The sequence below is a fragment of the Petromyzon marinus genome, chromosome 41, assembly GCF_048934315.1.
Source record: "Petromyzon marinus isolate PM22_M1 ecotype Great Lakes invasive population chromosome 41, UKy_Petmar_22M1.pri1.0, whole genome shotgun sequence".
In the NCBI taxonomy this organism is placed as follows: Eukaryota; Metazoa; Chordata; class Hyperoartia; order Petromyzontiformes; family Petromyzontidae; genus Petromyzon; species Petromyzon marinus.
In genome coordinates, this window is record NC_133707.1 from 2,226,517 (window position 1) to 2,247,955 (window position 21,439).

The 21,439-nt window shown below is 48.0% G+C and overlaps 1 protein-coding gene across 2 annotated transcripts in view; it reads right to left on the bottom strand.

The window, feature by feature from the left end:
- Positions 1–21,439, bottom strand: part of LOC116951045 (substance-P receptor) — a 102,133-nt gene that overhangs the window by 37,908 nt on the left and 42,786 nt on the right. The window contains exon 2 of one of the 2 annotated variants that reach the window (XM_032969371.2): positions 544–738. The exons of the other annotated variant lie outside the window; for it this stretch is intronic. Within the exon in view, the coding sequence (XP_032825262.1) occupies positions 544–738 (195 nt within the window). The remainder of the gene's footprint in view (positions 1–543; positions 739–21,439) is intronic. 2 annotated transcript variants of the gene reach the window in all.

The following is a 21,439-nucleotide window of genomic DNA, read 5'->3' on the forward strand; positions in this document are numbered from 1 at the left end:
TTATTATTTTATTTCCATTCGACGTGACTTTACCGAAAGAACCAAGAAGATGAGTTCCTAGTCACGTGAGCATTGCGGCTCTTAGGCTCAGGAAGTTTGTTAAGGGAAAGTTGGTAAAGGGTGCAGCCCTGCGATTTCTTGCTCACGTCACTGTTGGCGGAAGAGCCTCTACTTTGCGGGAGCTCTAGAGAGCCCCTCACGGGCATTTGGCCTCCTCTTGCAGGCTGGCCAGACGTCTTGGCTCGAGGTAGTAGCAACCATACCTTACCCCACCTGCCGATTAACTAACTCTGCTGCGCCCACGTGTACTGCTGGGTGGACAGAGGCGGCAGCGGTGGGTGGCTTGAAGAAACTTGCGACGTGGTTTTCACTGCCACGCCGGGAGATCGAATCGAACCTCCGCATCGCGAGTCCACGGGAGCGCCGCTAACAATTGCACCACGGCAGCATCCGTGCGCACGCGTGTACGCGTGCACACGTACGCGCGTACGTGCGTATGCGTGCGGTGCGTCAGTAAGCAGGAGGAGAGAAAAAGGAACGGACACAAGTTTGAGGTTCACGTGATCGTCTTTGGGGAAGGAGATGTAGCAGATAAAGCGGCCATGGCTGTCAGCCACCTCCGAGAAGTAAAAGAAGGGAAATGCGAGCACCACGGCCAGCAGCCAGATGACGCCGATCAGGACTTTGGTGGCGAAGGCCGAGAGCCGCGGCCGCAGCGGGTGGATTATCGCCATGTACCTGGGGAGAGAGAGGGAAAAGCGTACAGTCTCTCCTCTTATAACGCGAGGTGTTTTCAGAACGCCAAATGGACCCAGCGCGATTAATGCATTAGGGAACACATTTCTTAAAACGCGCATGCGAATTGGATACAACGCGATTGAGTGAACAGAACTGCGTCGTGTGAGTAGGAGTAAGCGGTCGTATGGCTGCCTCGGCGTAGCATCACACAAGGCGGGATACTGCTGGATGCTTCCAGATGCTACCCGCGCACTTTAGTCATTGTCCGGCCGGCGTACGCATCTCACGTGTTATCGCGGACTGTGCTTTACCCTATATTATTTATCACAACGCGATTTTTCCACAACGCGCCGTTCTTCAGGGACGCAACTACCGCGTTATAGGAGAAGAGACTGTACAAGGTAAAGGTGCAACCTTGCAATTGCTGGCTCGTGCTACTGCTAGCAGAAGGCCCTCAACGAGAGTGCATTCTGTCCATCCAGCAGTTTGTCACGTGTGTACATTGCTGCTGTAGAGGAATGGGGAAGCATCATCGTCAGAAAAAAATTTGAACGTCAATGTACGGATGCTGCCACAGAGGGTGCGACGGTTAGCAGCGCACTGAACTTGCTTCCCAGAGGTCGCCGGTTAGATTCCATATCCCGTAGAGGCAGTTGAAAGGATGGGGCAAGTTTCTCAAATCCCCACCGCCTCTGATCAACCCAGCAGTGCGAGTGGGTTCCACCACGGTTAGTCAGTCGGCAAGTTGCGTGTGGTTGGGGTAAAGTGTGTGCACTCCCACCTCTCCCTTGACGTCTGGATTGCTTGGAAGAGAAGGCTAAACACCCTCTAGGGGTTTCTCTGGAGTGGAAGCCCTTCTGCTAAGGCTGCACCCTTACCACAGAGGTAATGTTCTTATACTTAGCCCATCCAGCTACTGATACTCCCTGCCCCAAGCTACGACCAGGCTTACCACAACCCCTGTCACTACCCCAACCCCTCCTTAAACACTCCCACCTAATCTCCTGTCACCACAACTACACCACCACTTTTGATCACAACCAACACTCTTTATCTCAACCACTGTCATCTTGTGTACAATTGTATAATTGCTGCAAAGCACCTTGGAATGAGGCGGCAAATATATATATACACACACACATCTATATAGGTTCATAGGTTATCTATATATAAAAGGGAAATTTGTGAATATGTATGTCTGTTCAAATATGTTTAGCGTACTTCCCGACATGCAAAAAACTTTAAATTTGCCATGTGGGTACTTTCCAGACTGTACACCATGCAAACATTATAAAAATAGACTTTTGTATATTTGGGGGGGGGGGAGGGGGCGCAATGCATTTATTTTGCACGGCAAGTGAGCTGTGACGTCACATCTCTGTCATGTCACCCGCGCATGCGGAAAGCGTCACGCATCTCCCCCATACAAATGTGTAGCAGGTCTAAGGCGTTCTTCCCGCAGCATTGCTTTATTATTTCAGTCGTTTGCAGCCGTACGCACCCTGAAAGTTGTGTGTGTCTGCAGCAAGCGCGTGTATGTGTACCCATGGACGCGCGTGTGTGTGTGTGTGGGGAGCGGTAGTGTAGTGGTTAGCGTGCTGCTCTATGAACCGGTGACGATTATTTGAACCGGTCCTGGGCCTCCCCTAGGTCGACTCAGCCTCAAACGAGTAACTGGTGTGGTGTGTGAACATCGCCACTGGGGGGATAAAGGTGGCCGGGCGTGGTGAATCCAAGTCCCGGGCAAAGCCGAGCAGTAAAGCTAGTATGATATAAAATACACGAACTGAAATTTTAATTAGAGTGGTGGCAACATCATCAACCTGGAGGTGCTTTAATTCAAATTAATTCCCTGCGGTAGCCGCTACTGACGCACGGCGTTCCCCGCATTGCCTTAACGCTGTCCTTCCAAACTGGAACCCCGCAGCCCCCTCGCCCCAGCTACGGTGCTCCAAGTTTCCCCACGTGCAATGAAACGACGGCGATAGTAAAACGTGGCACGCTAGGAATGGACCACTCTTTTAAATATTTCCTCGTTGAGCAATGGAGTAAAGTGTGCTGTGCAGTACATCAACGCACGTGTGTACACCAGCATGCGATACTGAGTCGGGCCTGTAGGTGGCTGGCAGGGTTATTGAGTAACCTGCCCTGTATACCAGTCACGTGGCTAATGGCGACTCGGTTGAAAATTGCTGTGTGTGACACCACGTGCTGTTGCATTTTACAGATCGCCACAATAAATGTGTTTGCCCTCGATTTGGAGCATCTGCCCACGTCCTTCATTTCGAGTGTGCAACAAAAACAACAACAACAACAACAAAAATCTCGGGAAATCGCGGGGGTGCCAATCGATACGGTCCACGGCACGTGCGTCATTCGTCAACACGACTTCGGGCCCCAGACGCGGCGAGCGGAAAGCGCCGCTCGAGGAACATAATTCCACGGCAGTCTGTGACCGCAACGGATTTTCATCAATCAGGAGGGGGGAGCGTTCAAACCTGGGGCCAAAACAAATCAGCGGGAGCTGTTGGCGCTCTCCGCAATGCTCGGTCAACCCCCCTGCGAAGCAATTAATGGTCCCATGGTAAATTTTAGTTAATTAACCTTGCATGCAAAAGATTTGTGCGACTCAGCTTTGTTTGTGCACCCGTTAAATTAAGCCAGTCTCGGGGTGGAGCGGTGGTGCAGTGGTTAGCTCGATGCGCTATGAACCTGCTGACCGGCTACCATCAGTGGCGAGTGATATCTAAGCTGTACCTGAGTCTCTCCCCTTCAACCATCACTGACCAGCACGGTGAAGTATAGTCAAACAACCACCATGGTTGGCGTGGGATGGCCTTCCTCAAGTAACGGATTGATTAATGGCCATAAATTATTTAGTAAAAGGAGGAAATGTTATTGTCGTCTCTGTAGGATGGAATGCACGTGCATCATAATGCCACATATGTAGCATATTCACAAACACATAAGAAAGAGTGGCCATTCGTGGTGACAGTTAACGTGCTGAACACACGGACGACAGAAAATGCCCAGTGGGGCTTGGGCAGGTCCACGTCATGGTTAGAGGGGGCCGATGGTCAAGAAAGTGACGGAGTGGCAGGCCAAGGAACAGAACGTGTCCGAGAGAGCACGTCCTCTGGGGGGAGATGGAGTGATGAAATCAGCCCGTGTGCAGGTGCTAGGTGTATTGCTATATTTGTAGCGCTTGGAGTGGCCTTCCTCCAGCAGTGGATTGACCACGGCTGATGATGATCATAATAATAATGATGGAGCATCTAGCATTCGTGGCAAGTGTGTTGCTTGCATTCCATCCAACGGCGCTGTTATTCTTTGGCCGAATCGAATGAAAATATCCGGTGAAAATTGCGAGTTTGGATGTCTGCGTGTGTGTTTATGGTTTGTGGTTGCTGACGCTATTACCTCCCAGTTCCGTGCGCCTGCAATTGATCTCTCTCCTGAGTTGGGATTGTCTCGTGCTCCTAAATCTGGAAGTACATCAATTGACATTTTGGGTTTGTAAATGGCACGATCCCGCAAAGCCGTCGCGCACTCTGATTTCGGAGCTGGATGCTGAGCGCCGCAGCACACAATTTCCTGAGAGTTCCCCCATCGTCTGTAATGGCACTGAACTACGCGTGCCACACATGCGTAATGGCACCAAACGATTAAAAGGGTGGGAAAGTGCATGGTGTGCTTGCCACAAAGCGAACCACAATACTTCGCTGCTGATCTCGTCGAGGAGCATAAACCACCATCAAGCAAACTCCTGGTCATTCTCACAGCAACTTTTGGTGGGCCGTTGAACAAAGACAGTCAACCGCGTCGCAGCGCTTTCAGACGCACTTCTGCGGCTATCTGGAACGCTCTTCCTTCCAACATTAGGAAGCCACTGGAGCGATGCATTTTAAAATCTAATTTGAAAACTAATTTCTGCTTTTTTTGTTGAGTTTGTTGTCCTTCCCGATTGCAACAGTTGGCTACCTGCGGTGCGAATGAAGTTCAACATACACACGTACCTACAGCACTGGATGCTATACACTGCCGCACACAATGTCCCGAAGAGTTTCCCCCCATCGTCTGCAATGGCACTAACTATGTGCGTCACATACATAATGGCATAAAATGATTCAAGGGTGGGGAAACTGCACGATGGCATTTCGGAGTGGTAAGTGTCACTCAGGGTTAGGATGTCACGAAGCGTGCGTGTTAAAAAAGAAATATATCTAATCGCCCCACCAAATTAGATTTTTCTCTTTATATCCATCACAATTCATGCGGGTGTGCGGAAACGCATTCGTCTCATGACACCCACCGATCGCTGCAATGCCAGAGCCGCCACATCATCTCGCTGGGAGATAAATCTAAAGCGACAACGTAGCAGGCACTGCGTGACATCCTTCACCGTTGCCTCTCTTACGCGTGCGCGTTACGTCGCCTCCGAAGGATCCTTCACCCGCTTTGTTTACCGTCACATTCTGCTGGGTAATGGGCAGCACGCTTGGACTTCCCAGAGGTCTCCGGTTCGCCTCAACCTCCTGGTGCGGCAGTTTGAAGCAATGGCTGCGAGTTTATTGAAGGCTTCCCTGTTGAACTTTTTTCGCACCTGCATGTATGCTGAATTATCTTTTGCGCCGTACGTCGCCGACCGTGCTAATGGGAGGTGCGGGTGAGGACAGCAACAAACTTAACACACACAAAAAATCAGTTCTAAAGAAATTAGTTTTTAGTTTAAAAGTGCATAACACATTCAGCATTAGTGTGTACGCCACAATTAGCGGATTGGCAAGCAGTATGTGGTGCAACGTGTGTGGGTACTTTCGACGTTTTCCCTGGCCAGTGTGGAAGATTAGGCCAAATGCTGCCGAGGGGGGGGGGGCACCCACTAAAGCTCCCGCGAGTGGAGGCCCTTCCGGCAGCAGTGGGGTGAGCAAGCAATTGCAGGGCAGAACCTTTACTTTTTTTTTACACAAATAATACAATTCAGTTGTCAGTCACTGGGGTTGTTAGAGACTATACGTCACCCTTCTGGTCATTGTGGGTTGGTGAAGGGGATGACTGACCAGGATGTTTGCCCTTGATTGGAACACAACTCGCCATCTCCTCTGCCACCACTCCCAAACTTTTGCCGTCATACACTGCACTGCAGTGCATTTCACTGACCCTGTAGTATCGAGGGAAACAGTCGCCTTCCCATTCATCAGGACCTCAGTAACCTCCTTCGTCATTGCGTGAAGTAACGCAAGCCCTTTTGGACCCATCCGCCTGACCCGAAACAATGTGAACTCAAGCCCCGATGAAGCTTGGAAAGCTGAATGGAGTTCCAAAGAACTCACAAACAAACACCTTGTGAAAGACCCAACGCAGAAGATCCATAATGTTTGATCTTCTACGAAGCTCATGGTCCACCCTAAACCGCATCTGCACAAACCATGGCAGCAGATGCGGATACCTGATGTACAAATGGAAAATTAAAAACTCTCCAGTAGTAGTGTGCAACTGTGGTCATCCAGAACAGACTGAACAACGTATAACGATGCAATGCCCAATGCACACATACGAAGGAAACATCACAGCGATATACTCCGCTGCTCATGACGCTTACTGTATATTTGGAGTTTGCATGTCTCTCTCTCTCCGTGGTCGTGTTAATTTTTCTCCGGACCCTCCGGGTTTTTCCCTCTACATTTAGAAACATGCGTTTAGAGTATTTGGCTGCTATAAATTTCCACGTAATAAGATACTTCGTTGAGCTATCATTTGTGACCATGTCGCTTCTGAAATAGAGATATATAGCTCAGTAGATCTTACCTGGTAAAAAAAAATTCAAAGTTTATGAAGAAAAAGTTCATAGTTTTTAGAATGTGAAATGAGCCACACAGAAGAAGACCCTGTAGTTGGGAAGCCAGGGCTGATATTCTCTCCACAGAATTCTAATAAAGGCTTCCAGCATGTTCAAGTCATGGGCCAGGTTTACTCCTTGGGCAAATAGCCTAAACAAATCACATTGCCAATTTTGCTATTGATGGTTAAGGGAGGCTCTGGGACACTTTGCCCAAAACAACGATGAAAAGGAACATTTGGAAACGCGTGCAATCACACCCTGATATGTAAATCTATACAACAAAAAGGGCCACTGTTCCAAGAGTCCATGCCCAATACTCTACAGACGATTGTGTCAAAGCAACTTAATAGACCGAGCCGACGTTATTAGCCAGCGGCACGAGATGGCATTCGCACTATTAGCATTTGTTACTGATATAATTACAGTGCCACGTGTGTACTCCCTACTGCGGCGTCTCGAGGGAGCCGGCTCGGAATTAAATGTCCCATTCAGGAGCAAACCAACATCTGAATTCTCCGATATCTTACACTTCATTAGGAGCGCGACGGTTAACACGGCTACACGTGCAGTACAATTCGTTGCAACAACGCGTGCTGCATTCAGCAAACGTGATTGTTCAGAGAAAGTGGGTTTAGGAATCACCGGGCCTCATCCCATGGTCTTCTACCTTACGACCAGTGGCATCTTGCCACTCTAGTGGCCAGTGAAAAAGGAGCAAACCTTAGCAACACCCCATCGTCAGCCATACTCAATCTACTGCTGGATGAAGATATTGCCAAGCCTTCACCGCCACCTCTCACGATCCTTGCAAGTGACAATCCACCCAACATTAACAATGCTCAGCTGCTCACTATAGAAACCGTCATGCGGTGATACTGCTGTGTGTGTCGGCATTCTTTCGCATCGTACGCAGCCGTCCGTGCTAATTTGCAATGGTGTGCAAGCACCAAACACGTGATCTATGTGCCGTGAAGAAGGGACATTGCCCGAAACGTCGCCTATTGTTGACAAATGTGAGATTGTACTCATTGTGAAGTGGAAACAAGTGACACAATGTGCAGTGGACACCAACTGGCTATCTGCCCATGGATAGTGATGATGCTGATGATGATGGAGATTAGAAATGGAATGCCCCCCCCCATCCCTCCTACTCCCCTTATCCCCATCCACCACATCCATTGGCTTCCATGCCCCACCAATGTATTTTGCCAGTGATGTTTCCAGATTTTTGGATTCATCAGAAAGAATGGTGAAAATTTGGCCTAGATTTCTGATGATCTAATTTACATTTCATATTGTTTCGGATTGATTTCAAAAACTTGATGCTACTGACAGATGTCACTTCCACGCTTATTCCGCCAAAAGTGCTTCCACGTGCTATGGAGTGACAAAGTCGTTCCACGTGCTATGGGGTGACCTAACTTTTGTTAGCACGTAGACACGCAAGCATGTAGCGTAATGTGAATTATGGAAACGATAAAAAAGACGCGAAATTGTCCTTAAAAGTCCTAGGTACAATCCAACTAAAAAATGCCATCGAAAAAATATATACACCTTTAATATTTAGCCACTGGCATGCAACTGCCTACAAATGCACGCAGAGAGTAGAGTTAAAGCGGCTTCGGTGTGTGGTATCGTCTCATCGCCGGAATGACACCTGAACCTTAGCCCCTTGTTCACAAAGCCAATTAAGATAGATATTTCAGCATTTCACAGTTGAATGCACATTTGAATCATTTGGCGGGACCCCAGGGTCCCGCAAAAATCAGGTCAATAATTATTATTTTTCTTCAGTCTGCCCACTACGTGATCCCGACAGCAACGCGCCGCCCGCCCAGACTCAAGCGCCACCAAGCGCCAGCAGCAGCAGCAGGCGGCGATCGACACGACGGGCGCCACCCCACCGGCCAAACGCGAGCCCAGGGGGGCGTCCGCCGCAGTCGCGCGCGGCGACGACGCCCTCCGGTCAGCCGTCGATCCTCGGCTTCTTTGCCAAGGCGAGCCCGCCCCCCCCCCCCCCCCCCAGGCAGTGAATTTTATGTGTTTATGTAATTTTTAAACTTTTTCCGAAACTTAGTGCCCCGAGTAGCTCTCGACGAGGCCAATCGATTGACACTAGTTTTGTTGTTGTCGGTAAGGCAGCAAGACTCGTGTCGCTACGCGGTTTTTCCCACCCCGGGGCAGTGATGGGACCCCGAACATTGTTGGTTAATTACCAGGACTTTGTGTTGTGTTCACAACCTTTGTTGATACATATATATGTGTTTCCGATGAATTTACACTTAAAAAATAAGGTCACGTATGAATATTTTTTTGTTACCAATAATTATTAAGGGATCATCTTGACTATGTTGTCCTTTAACAACTGCATCCACGTGTATACATCAACACCACTCATTGATGGAGTTGGCCAAACATCCCAATGTAGGACCACAGAGCTTGGGCAATTGTTGATGCCGGTTCTGGCTGCCTTTGCGCTTGTCCGTGGTTTCCCGTGCCTCTGTACCAGTCTTCCTCGCTCTGAGAGTGAATGAATACCGTGCGCGTTACACATTCTAAATGTAGTCTCGTTATCATGCTGTACGGCTTCACTGTGCGGTCTCCATGCAGATGTATTCAAGGAACTAGAGCAATCATCTCCAAACAGCAGCGAAAACAATGGGCTGGGCATTTTTGTTGTTATAGACGTGTTCATAATATCACAATCAATGTTTTTATTCTTGTTTTGTCTTATTTGATCGTTACCAGATATAGCTAGGTTAGAATAATCTTCCCTTAAGGGAGGATTATTGACGAATGTCTTCAATTTTTGATGTAAAGCTTTCGTGACTGCAGTAATTCATTTTCTTAGCTCTTTCGGTAAAGTCACGTTGAAGGGAAACAATTAAATATATATAACAATAAAAATTCTCACGACGTTTCGACCATAACACAAACGGTCGTCATCAGGTGTGTCGGTTTGCATTAATTAATTCATTTTTAAACGGTTTATTTATTTATAAAAAACGTCAGCGCCACGCGCAGCGATTTGGCAGTTTATTTAGAAGGACTAGTCCATCTATGTTCTGAAAAGAGGAGGGGGGAGACGAAAAATTAATGTATGCTGTCTGAAACCCACTGTAAGCGTGAACAATCAATTAAGACCTGAAATGGTTAATCAAATCTTTCCAATGATTGCTAAGCCAGAATCCATCTTCTCGGTTTAAATTGTCTCTGTGCTTGTATATGTGGATAGCCTCATGAACGAATCTCTCATGGTAGCCAGATGGCTTACAAAGAACCTCTGTCTTGGAAAAGTCAATGTCATGTGAGCCTACTGAATTATAACAATGATCTGCCATGGCCGAGGTGTTGGTCCTACCGTGTTCGTAATTGTGCATGTGCACCACTGCCAATGCAGCAGCAACGCCAAATAATTCGTGTTAATTTGAGGTTCGATTATTAAGCGTGTTGTGAGCATTCTACTTTGTAAGGAGCGATATAGGTTGAGAGCGTGTGAGTGCAAGAGAGTGTGGTGTGTTAGTGGGGAGCAGTAGGCGCTGCCCTACGAACCTGCCGACCCAAGTTCGAATCTCTGCTCACGGCCAACACCGGTGACAATGATTTGAATCGGTTCTGGGCCTCCCCTTGGTCGACTTAGCCTCAAATGAGAACCTGGTGCGGTGTGTAAACATCGCCACTAGGGTGCTGGCCACCCACTCCCTCGTGTGCAGATCCAACCTTCATAGGTGCTCGCCAACAGCACTTGCCCCAACAGTCTGTTGAGGCTATACAGGGGATTCGTGACTTTGTCTAGGTGTGTGAGTCTGTGTGATGGTCAGACAATAACAATATGAGTGTGTGCAGTTTAAGACTGTGGGTGTGAGTGTCTGCGTGTGTGTAAGTGTCACCGGTAGTGTCGTTGTTAGCGCACTGCAACCAATGCCCATGGCGAATATTTCAACCGGTCCTGGGCCTCCCCTAGGTCGAATCCTAACAGTAGTACCTGGAGCAATGTGAACACATCAGCACTGGTGTTGGCCACCAACCCCCGTCGTGTGCAGTGTTGGCCTTCATAGGCACTCGCTAACAGCACCTGCCCCAAAAAGTATGTTAAGGATACACGGGGGACCCGTGTCTTGTCTTTGTGACCGTAGTCTGCAGGATGAAGACGTTTCATGCCGACACATTTACGTTCAGACACACACGGGCACTGCCCATGAGTTCCGGCGTCTTGTCCCCAGGCTAGCAGAGCGACAGGAGGTGGCGGAGTGATCCGCGTCAAAGTATGAAGGCGAGGCTCAGTGATGGGCAGTGAAAATTGGCCCGACACGGCCGTTCGCGAGGGCAATTAGTGGCGGAGTGTGGGGACGGGAGAGGGTGCAAATTAGGGTGAGTTCACCAGGGGTCAGCGGAGACTCGCGGTAACTAACAGCGAGGTGGGGTAGTGGGGGTACCAAAACATCTGATTGCCCGGGGGGAGGGGGGGAAGGGAGAGGGGGGTTCAGTGTGCTCGGTGAGGCTTGCTTCCGTAACCTGATCGACTCAAAGGCGACATCGCATCCCAGAAGGGCGTCGTTCAGGTGTAGCCCTACCGAAGGCAGATAAATCATAGAACGAGAGAAATAAAAAAGACGGCCAAGGTGGAGAGCAATTTGGGTGTGCAGGTGGTCAACTGTTGACATCCAGGGATGAAGAGAAAAAATTACATGCCAAGGGAGACTCGGGTTTCGTCTCTTTTACTAGGTAAGGTCCACTGAGCTACGTAGCTCTTTTTCAGAAGCGACCTGACTTTCACAAATGATAGCACAGCGAAGTGGCTCATCAAGTGAGGATATCGAGCAGCAGGTAAATACTCAAAGCGCACGTTTCTAAATGAAACCCGAACCATTGTCTGTCTTCTCATCGCACGGCAAGCTCACGGAACAGAAAACACAACACCAAGTGTGGCGTCCAAATGCCGCCGGGTTACTGTGAGCACAGTGGAGTTGCGACACAGAGGTCGCGCGGGTGGTTGGGGTTCGTTCTCATCGTGTGGCAGTTTCAACAGCGTGGGGCCGAGCTCTTTCTTTTTTTAATCCCATTGCCTAGAGACACCCCTTGCGGTGTTTGCTCTGGCTGACAGAATCTGCGACATTAAAGGTTCATGATGAACAAAGTCGAACAAAGCAGCACAGATGGATCGAAGTGATTTGCCGTTTGTAAGATCCCAATTTTCTCCAGTGGTAAATTTCCTTTGTAATACGAAACTCCCATTAACATAATTTAGCCCAACAAAGCCACTCTGAAAGTCTTAACACTGCGGGGCTTCCTTGGACCAAAGGCAATATTTCAACGTACACAGGTACTGCAATACGCATTCTCTCGCAAATTCATTAATACATGATGCAAAACAACAGGCCACAGGATTGTGTAAAGTGTGCATCTGATGTTTTAAATATGAACACATAAACACCACACATCAAATGTGTTTGTGACCTCGACTGGCGTTTATGTGATGTGTTAACAATTTTCACGAGCTTATGCGATGTCACTCTATCCTAATCGCCTGTTTGTTTGTTAAGGAATTTGTTTTTATGAAATCGCTTAAAAGCCACCGCAACTCCGAAGCAGGAAATCGCGAAACACTTCAGGGGCAATACATATGAGAAAAAGATAGCGGGGGGGAGTAAAAATTATAATCTTCTTTGGTTCTTTCGGTAAAGTCACGTAGAATGAGAATAAAATAATAAATTGATAAAATAAAATAACACAATAATAGTGAGAAAATAAAATAACACAATAATAGTGAGAATATTATTGTGTTATTTTATTTTATCAATTTATTATTTTATTCTCATTCTACGTGACTTTACCGAAAGAACCAAAGAAGATGAATCATTGCAGTCACGAAAGCTTTAAATCGAAAAATTATAATCTAAAAGAAACAACAAATAATTAGAGTTAAATCCTGAAATATTTTGGATTTCACTCAGCAAGATTCCTGATGATATTACAAAAATAAAATGCTCTTATTCAATTCGGTCAAATGCGATTAACAAGTGTCTTTGCAGCTTTGCTCATCTTTCGTAAAGTACTTTAGTGGAAGGTATCACCATCATCGTCATCGTCACGATCATCGGCCTCGGTCTATCCACCGCTGTGTAAAAGCTCTCCCCAGGTCGTCGCCACCGCCTCTCACGATCCCCGCAATGCCACGATCCGCGCACAACACCTGCACCCGTGCAGATCCCATCGTTCCCTCTCCCTTGTTGACGAGGGCACGACAGACGACGTCCTCACAATAGCGCACTGAAATCTGAAGGGCCATCAAAAAACCATTAGAGTCTGTTCAGCAAATAACCTTTGTCCGCCATCCCCCCGCCCCCCCCACCCCCCGCCCCCCCCCCACCCCCCGCAAGAGTACCCATATATAAACATGCGAAATTGTATTCAACAATATTTACATTTCACTCGTACAGCAAAGTACCATTTCTTCTGATGATCAGCAGATGCCCCATAGCTTACGATCTGAGCACGAACGCATCCACACTGCAATTGGTCAACACTGTAGACGTTCCATCCCACCATCTTCTTCAGAAGAATTGGGCTACGGCCTTCAAATACCTCTACACGAGCCTCATTGCTTGCGGCTCTGCAATTACTCCGTCACGCTCAGTGCTCGCAGCAGAAGCGCTTGCCACTTGAGGAAGCCATAGATGGAGCATTTCGTTTTACTTTTGGGACCAGATGTCTTGGAGGATATGGGCGCACACCCACACATGAACTCACCCACGTGCTGTGTGCCCTGGTGGCGAGGGCGGGCGGTGTGGATTTCAGCGGATTTTAGGAACTTTGCACCCCGTTGTTTCAACTGCCGAGCTCGGAAGATTGAGCCGGTGACCTCTGAATTTAAAAAACCCAGCGCGCTGAGCATGACACCACGGTGGCGTCCAGGAAATCACGAGACCGTTTAAATTGCATATTCCACAAAACTACTGGTTTTGGGTTGATTTTCTCGGCTCTTGGTTGGTGACTGGTGCCTGTTAGTATCGAGGGACAGCGCGGCTGCAATTGAGCACACAAGCACTTACAGGTGCTCAGTAGTTTGGGCGTCTGCTGGAAATTGTGTTTCAATAAGCCGCACGAATTCCTTTCCCAAGATTTGCCAAATTTGTATGGCTGTCATAACCCAAGCGGCAAGCACGCGTCAACACCTCACCCATCATAATCAACCTAAGTCTCCCTCGCAAAAGGACACTGCGCCTCGCGAATTATGAATCATTGCTATTGATAAATGAGCTGTAAAAATAGAAACCAACCTCACCGTTTTAAGGTTAGCGATTTGTCGTATTATCCGGCTGTATAGCAAATAAAAAAAATACAATAACTTTACTATGCAAGTTAAATATTCGCGTTTATTTTTTTTTATTTAGGGCCCCTTTATAACATATGCTACAGGCCCCGCACGAGCTTCATCCGGCACTGCACCACCCGTGCTCGCCCGTCAGTTTGTTACGTACAGAACCACACGCGCCAAGCACTCAGCTCCTTTGTCCAGACCGTGGTGAGCGAGGCCATGGCTCGCCACAGCCAACGCAAAGTCCCCTGGAGCATTAGTTGATTGGCCGTGCTGTTGCCGGCTGTAAACCCGCAAGACACACGCAACGGTGCGCTTGCTACTTTGCCGAAAGTTAATTTCACGTTGAAATGAATGCGCGGGATTAATATGCAGGCCAATCGCCTGATGAGGCTGGTTGTAATCACCGACGAAACGTCGTACTCAAATTGCAAATGTTGTTGTGGGTTTACTCTCCAACACACCGGCGTGCTGAAGTAGTCACAAATTGTTACATTTTGTTTACGTGACAAACCTGACTAATTGGCTGTGTCGAGTGGTGGTGGTGGTGGTGGGTTTAATGACACGTTTATATTGACGAGATCTAACCCCCCCCCCCCCCAAAAAAAAAAACCTTCATTCCGAATAATATTGGTCGCGAAAGCCCACGACGTTTTAATTTCTAGTATTTCCGTTAAATCAGGTGGGGGTCGGAGTGGTGGAGCAAGCGGTGAGCGGAACCACGCTACGAACTCGGCAACGTGTGAGCCCAATTCCCGTCCGTGGCTCTCCACCAGCCGGTGGAGCGATGTCAGGATCGCTCCTGGACAAGCCCCCTTTCTCCACAAAACCACACCGACCAGCGTGGTGAAGTGCAGTCAAACAACCCCGAACGTAAATTTGTAATTGTACAGCGCGCAGCCCTAGGGGACAATCAGCCCGAGCCGACTTGCGCTGCAGGGAGTTTGTTATTTTTGGCATCGGTTTGTTTCTGTTTCGTGTGCGGTGTTTTCAGCTCTGAATTATATTTGCTTCCTGGCTGCACTTTACATTATCGCCTGTTTTTGCTTTTTGTCATTCTAGTGACCCCGAGGTCACGCTTGCAAAAAATGAGAACTCTATCCTGGAACACTCCCGAGATCTCACCCTGGTAAAACAAAATAAAACTTGAATCTTGGATTAAGTTATTGGTGTAAGACACTACCACTCGCATACAAGGTATGCCCATCCATAATAATCCTACATTATTCTACCCTATATTCCTGTGAACATGTTTGTAGGAATATCGGGTGCGTTAAATGAGGATAAAGTCAGGCAAGATGGATGTGGCTGGGTGCCAAAATAATTCCTGGAAGAGCGCTCCGGACTGTTCCGACTGAGATTAAGCACTGGTTGAACCCCGATGATTGACACGATACCTGGGGGGAGAGGGGGGGTGTGGCCTAATCCGGCAGTAAATTGACAAAGGGCTGTTGGTTCGCATTGATACCCACGCTCAACGTGGGCCCTGCATTCGAAGAAGATGGGAGTATATTTGATTAAAGAACGTGGCCGGCACGTCTAAGGCGCCACTGGCCTCTGCTGTATTCGGGGGAATAGAGAAAGCAGCGATAAGACCACAGCCGGCTTCCCCACATTGCTTTGGCAGTTTCTGTTTCACGGCACGGTGTGCGGCACAGTTCGGCATGAGCAGCCGCGAGGGAGATTTCTGTTTCACAAACTTTGGTGATGTGCTCGAAAGTATTTTGCGAAATCGATGTAATTCCTATGTCATGGGGACTTTTTTTTGCCAGTATCAAAGTATTAAAAATAAGAAAAGGTTTTACCATTTCTGGCAATAAAACAGTTGTGTCAAGATGTTCAAACAACAATTAGATTGCAAATGTTGTGGCTTTGCTCTCCAACACACCGGTGCTGCTGTACTAGTAACGAATTGGCACGTTCTGTTTGCGTGACAAACCTTACTAACTGGCTGTGACGGGTGGTGGCGGGTTTAACGACACATTTCTAATTACGCGATCTAACCCACAAAAAAAACCTATATTACAAGTAGATACCTTTTGCACAACGAAAAGAAGGCTGTCTCTGGTGTAGGCCAACCAGTTTCAAAGGCAATGCAAATGTTATCAGAGTTTGTTTGCATGTTCACCACAAGTACGTTCGGTTAATGCAGACTTGACAAAAGATGTAATTCCGCTGGCCTCGCCCGACTTGTGCCGGTGTTAGGTTCCCACACAGGCAGCGCGGACGGCGTAGGTTTTCTACGTGTGGCCGATGTCGATGTGGAGCGGTGGTTCTGAAAGTTGTGGTTCGCCCGGTACCACCCCAAGTGGCCTGCGACGCTCCTCCAGGAGGTGAACGGTGGCTTTGACGAGGCTGATGCGGACAATGATGACAACATATTCTTTGTTCTTTCGGTAAAGTCACGTAGAAGGGAAACACGAAAATAATAAAAAATATAAAACCATTTTATTGTTTTATATTTTATTGTTTTATATTTTTATTATTTTTATTATTTTATTGTTTGCCTTCTACGTGACTTTACCGAAAGAACCAAGAATATGAATCCCTGCAGTCACGAAAGCTTTAAATCAAAAAAATAATGACAACGTTTGTTAAAACCTTTTGTATCGGACATGAATATTTTTACTCATGATATTTAACTTGATCAAACTGCCCTAACCCTAAGATCTAAATGCTCTCCCTAAACAACAACAAAAAACCTTTCAACTGCATTAAAACAATAAAATATGTTCCGGTAATATGAATCACTTCGCATTGCTGGTATTTAGAGAGAGAAGTGAATGCCGAGCGGTCCGCGGGCAAAAAGTTTTGAGAAACGCCGCTGTGGAGCAACAACGATCATTTAATCTTACCCAACACTGCTGTAGGGTGACAACTATCATTTAACGTTGGGGTAGGTGAGCCAAATAATTGCCTCGGGAGAAGCTGAGTGGTCCACGGGTGCTGTGACACCTCCTACTTTACATTTGTTCATTATCATCATCACCGGGTATCCACATCTACCGCTGCCGCCATGGTTTATGCAGGGGATGCGGTCTAGGGGTTGTGACCCCAGAGGCTTCGCGAAAGACCTCGTGCGGCGAGCGAGCCTTCCTTTGTGAGTGAGAGGGGGGAAAAAAAGCACGCTCCTTGAAGCGACACCCTGCGACACGGGTCTTAGTATACCCGTGATGTTCACTGTCGCCCCTTGCTTAATCCCGACTGATGGAGGAAGCCAAGGCACCGTCGTCAGCTTAAGACGCTGACGGAGGCTGCAACGAATCCGCGCGCATCCACCGGCGTCGTTACCTCTGGGGTGCGCCGCCTTCAAATGCCGCAGTCCTTGTGGATTAGATCTCTTTTATTTTTTAATCATTGTCGCGTACCTGCAGGCCCATTGCAACCGGTGCTAAGGCATGCAATTAACGCTTGCATTGAAGCTTACGGGCCCTCTGATAAAAGCGTGGCACCTCCAGCGTCAACACGGCACACGTACACGGCTGCAAGTGTGTATGTGCAATCATGAGTGAGAAAATGTTATTTTGGGCAGCTTGAACATTTTCCTGGGGTTGATGATTTGATTTTTTCTTTATTTTACGAGCAAATGCAATATTATTTTTTATATGAACGAGATATTTTGTTTAGTGTGCTATAAAGTAGGCCCATTGCCCGAAATGTAACCTATTATACTGTCTAGTTTTAATTCCACAGTGTTATTGACAAAAGTTTTTTTTCCTTCAGAAGTTCTCTAAATAAAATAAATATAAATTTCGATTTAAAGCTTTCGTGACTGCAATGGTTCATCTTCTTTGGTTCTTTCGGTAAAGTCACGTAAAATGAGAATAAAATAATAAATTGATAAAATAAAATAACACAATAATATTCTCACGACGTTTCGGCCACAACACAAGCGGCCTTCAACAGGTGAAGGGACGAGACTGTCTGCTAGGAGAGCGCTGGAGTGAAAGAGCCACGTTCAGATCACGACCTTTAAGCTTATATTCTTAGTTTTTTCGGTAAAGTCACGTTGAAGAGAAATAAGCTGTGTGAGAGGAAACAAAGCGCCTTGACAAAGGAATTAGCATATAATTTAGCATTGAAATGGCTGAGTGATTAGCTTGTGACTGGTCACAGAAATAGCTATAACTTTTAACATAGCTATTTCTGTGACCAGTCACAAGCTAATCACTCAGCCATTTCAATGCTAAATTATATGCTAATTCCTTTGTCAAGGCGCTTTGTTTCCTCTCACACAGCTTAAAGGTCGTGATCTGAACGTGGTTTTTTCACTCCAGCGCTGTCCTAGCAGACAGTCTCGTCCCTTCACCTGATGAAGGCCGCTTGTGTTGTGGCCGAAACGTCGTGAGAATATTATTGTGTTATTTTATTTTATCAATTTATTATTTTATTCTCATTCTACGTGACTTTACCGAAAGAACCAAAGAAGAAAAATAAATATATATAAAGTCCTAAACTGAGAGGACGCAAGGTTGCCACTCAGCAGAACCCGTGGTAGATCTCGTCTCATATTAACATAGCGCTTTGATCCAAGGCCCTTGACAGGGGTTACGAGTGGTACAATGAGGAGGGTAGCTAACAGTGATGCGGTGAATAGGGATGGGGTATGGGGAGGGAGGTTTGGTGGGTACGGGGATTACGGTGGGTACCTAGGGATGGAGGGAAGGATGGGCCAGTGGAGAAGTGGTGGCGGTCTTCGGGCAGGAGACAAGGAGGGTTCTCGTTGCTTCATGTGGAGGGGAAGTTTGTGCCAGTGCAAGGGAGCAAGTAGGGGAAAGGAGCGGAAACGATGATTGTGCGCAAAGAGAGTGGGGTAATGGTGAGGAGTAGGAGGGATTGAGAGCGGAGCGGGCGGGAGGGGACATGAAACGAGACGAGGGAAGTTGAGGTAAGGTGGGGCAAGGCCGTGAAGAGATGTAAATACCAGCGTAAGGAGCTTGAACAGACACCGGTAGTAGATGGGGAGCACGGTGCATTTCTATCAGAAGGGCGGAGGTGTGGGAGCAGTGTGGTAGGTTTTACATGGGCACGGGTTCACCGATCGGCGTCAGGTTGCCACGTGCCCTGCTCACGGTGACTTTGTGCTCTCTCGTTGAGTCCAGGCATCCGGAGGTTTTACTGCCGAGGCTGCGTGTGAATGCTAGGGCTGGTGAATAGGGTTATGTGTGTATGTTGAACTTCTTTTGCACCGTGCGTAGCCAACCGTGATAACCAGAGGTGCGGGGAATCCAAGTTGCCCAATCGAATGTTTAGGCTTGGATTAACCCACCAATCCTAATGTAAAAACCTATACTTCAACCATATTGTCATTATCATCATCATCAATCCACCCAAGCTGGTGCTATTTCCCACAATCCTTCGATTGTGTAATCCACCTAGCGCCTGCACATGAGCTGACTTCATCGCTCCATCTCCTTGGTCGACGTACTTTCAGATGCGTCCCGCTGAGCACAGGCCCAAAAGCCCCAAAACGTCAAGCTTCCAGCAACAAACAGCACAATTAAAGTTGTAATAGATAATAGTACTGCATGTTTGTTGCATGTATGCTTGTTGAACTTCATTTGCACCGTACGTAGACAACCAGGATTATCGGAGGTGCGGGGGAAGGACAAACTAAACACTGGAGCATAGCTCCAGTGGCTTCCTAATATCAGAAGGAAGAGCATTCCAGACGGCCGCAGAAGCACATCTGAAGGCGTGCACTGCAGTGACCGTCTTTTGTGCGATGGCTGTGCCAAAAGCCGCCGCTGCGGAGATGACCGGAGTTCACGTGATGGTTTATGCTCCGTGACGAGACCAGCAAGGGTTAGGGGGTAGTGATGCCTCGTTTATACCGGTAGGAACCTCCTGGTTATACTACCAGCCCACAGGGGATTATTGTGTCCGTCCGTCGTGCATCCAAAAATGGGAGGCGTGGGGCTGGGTGGAGAGGGGAGGGTGGGGAGGGAGGGGCTGGGTAGGGAGGGTGGGGAGGGGCTGGGTGGGGAGGGTGGGACTGGGTGGGGGGTGGGAGGGGTGGGGCTGGGTGGGGAGGGGCTGGTCACCCCGTGGTGCCCTTATAAAACTCAACGTTTAACCTACTCACGCCGGCTTGTGCCCGCCCTCGCAGTCGGGCGTATTTGCGAAATACACCACGTGGTGCCGTTGACCCTGGCCACTGACCGAGTTCCCTCCGCAGGAGAATGTGTTCCATACGCCTGTCACCATGATGTCATTTCTCCCAGAGACATCACGAGTGCAAAGGCGATCGCAGCTGTGCACTGCGTCCTACTGCAGCGCACCTACATCGTGCGGGGACGCTGCCATGGCGCGCGCGGTGAGCACGCTGGACTTGCAAGGCACGGAGGTCACCGGGTTCAATCTCCCTGCGCGACGATTTAAACAACGGTGCGAGTTTCTATAAGAGACTCCCTTGCGCCCAAGCCACCACGCCCCCAGCACCTCTGCGTACCCAGCAGCATGAATGGCTGCACCAGAGTTAGTGAATCACAGCTCGCCGTGTGGGTGGGGTAAAGTGTGGGTACACCCACCTCTTCCAAGGCCAATACTCTGAGCGCTCCTTCAAGTTGGGAAAATCTTGTAACTCTACCAGTAGTGGAGCGAGCAAGCCATTGCAGGGCTGCACTTGGATCTTATATATATATAGATTTGAGATAATACAAAGGCGGAGTAGTTATTATAGATTTTTTAACCTGAAGTGGCCATTGTGATGCAAATCTGGGCTGGCATAACGAGCCGTGTGCAAATGTCAGAGGTTGCAGTGTCAGCTCTGGTCAGTGGAGATCACTTAAAAAAAGCGGATGTCCATATCTATCGTTAGCAGTGACATTGCAGATCTTGCGGAGGAAATTCTAAAATCCTCCAGTGGCCTCGTCTGGAGTCTTGCGACACCTCTGAATAATATAATCAATTTGAGCATGATATAAGGCAGCTAATTATTCCTTTATTTAAAATCGGTGTACGTAACCTGCTAATGACATACGGTTCAGAATCAAAATATGGATTCATTGTAAAGTGTGCAAAGGAGCGTTGAGAGATGGCGAATTTTGAACTGCATTGCAAGACGGAACGAGGAGCACATGAATTAGAGGACATCGGCAGGTGAGTGGCATCGTCCAAACGGTGAAGAAAAGTTGAGTGGGGCTTAGACAGCACACGTGACGGCTCGAAGGGATGATGGACGACGGTCAACAACGGTGGAGCGACAGCCAAGGAATGGAACGTGCAAAGTGGAGGAGACGGAGCAATGAATTGGATCGTGTGCAGGGCGCCAGGTGAATCGTGACATCGCAAGATTGCGCCAGAGGTGGTGGTGGTGGTGGCGCGGGCTTCGGTTAGGCCTTCATGCAGCAGTGGATTGATCATGACCGATGATCATGATGACATAATCGTATGCAGTGTACCAACGCGTTTATATTCCACGAGTCACACATCACAGTGATTGAACAACCGCAGCTTTAAGCAGTGCAAAGGAAAACAAAGACGCGTCTCTTGTTCCTTTGTGGAATATTTTAAGCGCTTGATTCTTGTTATAATTAAAG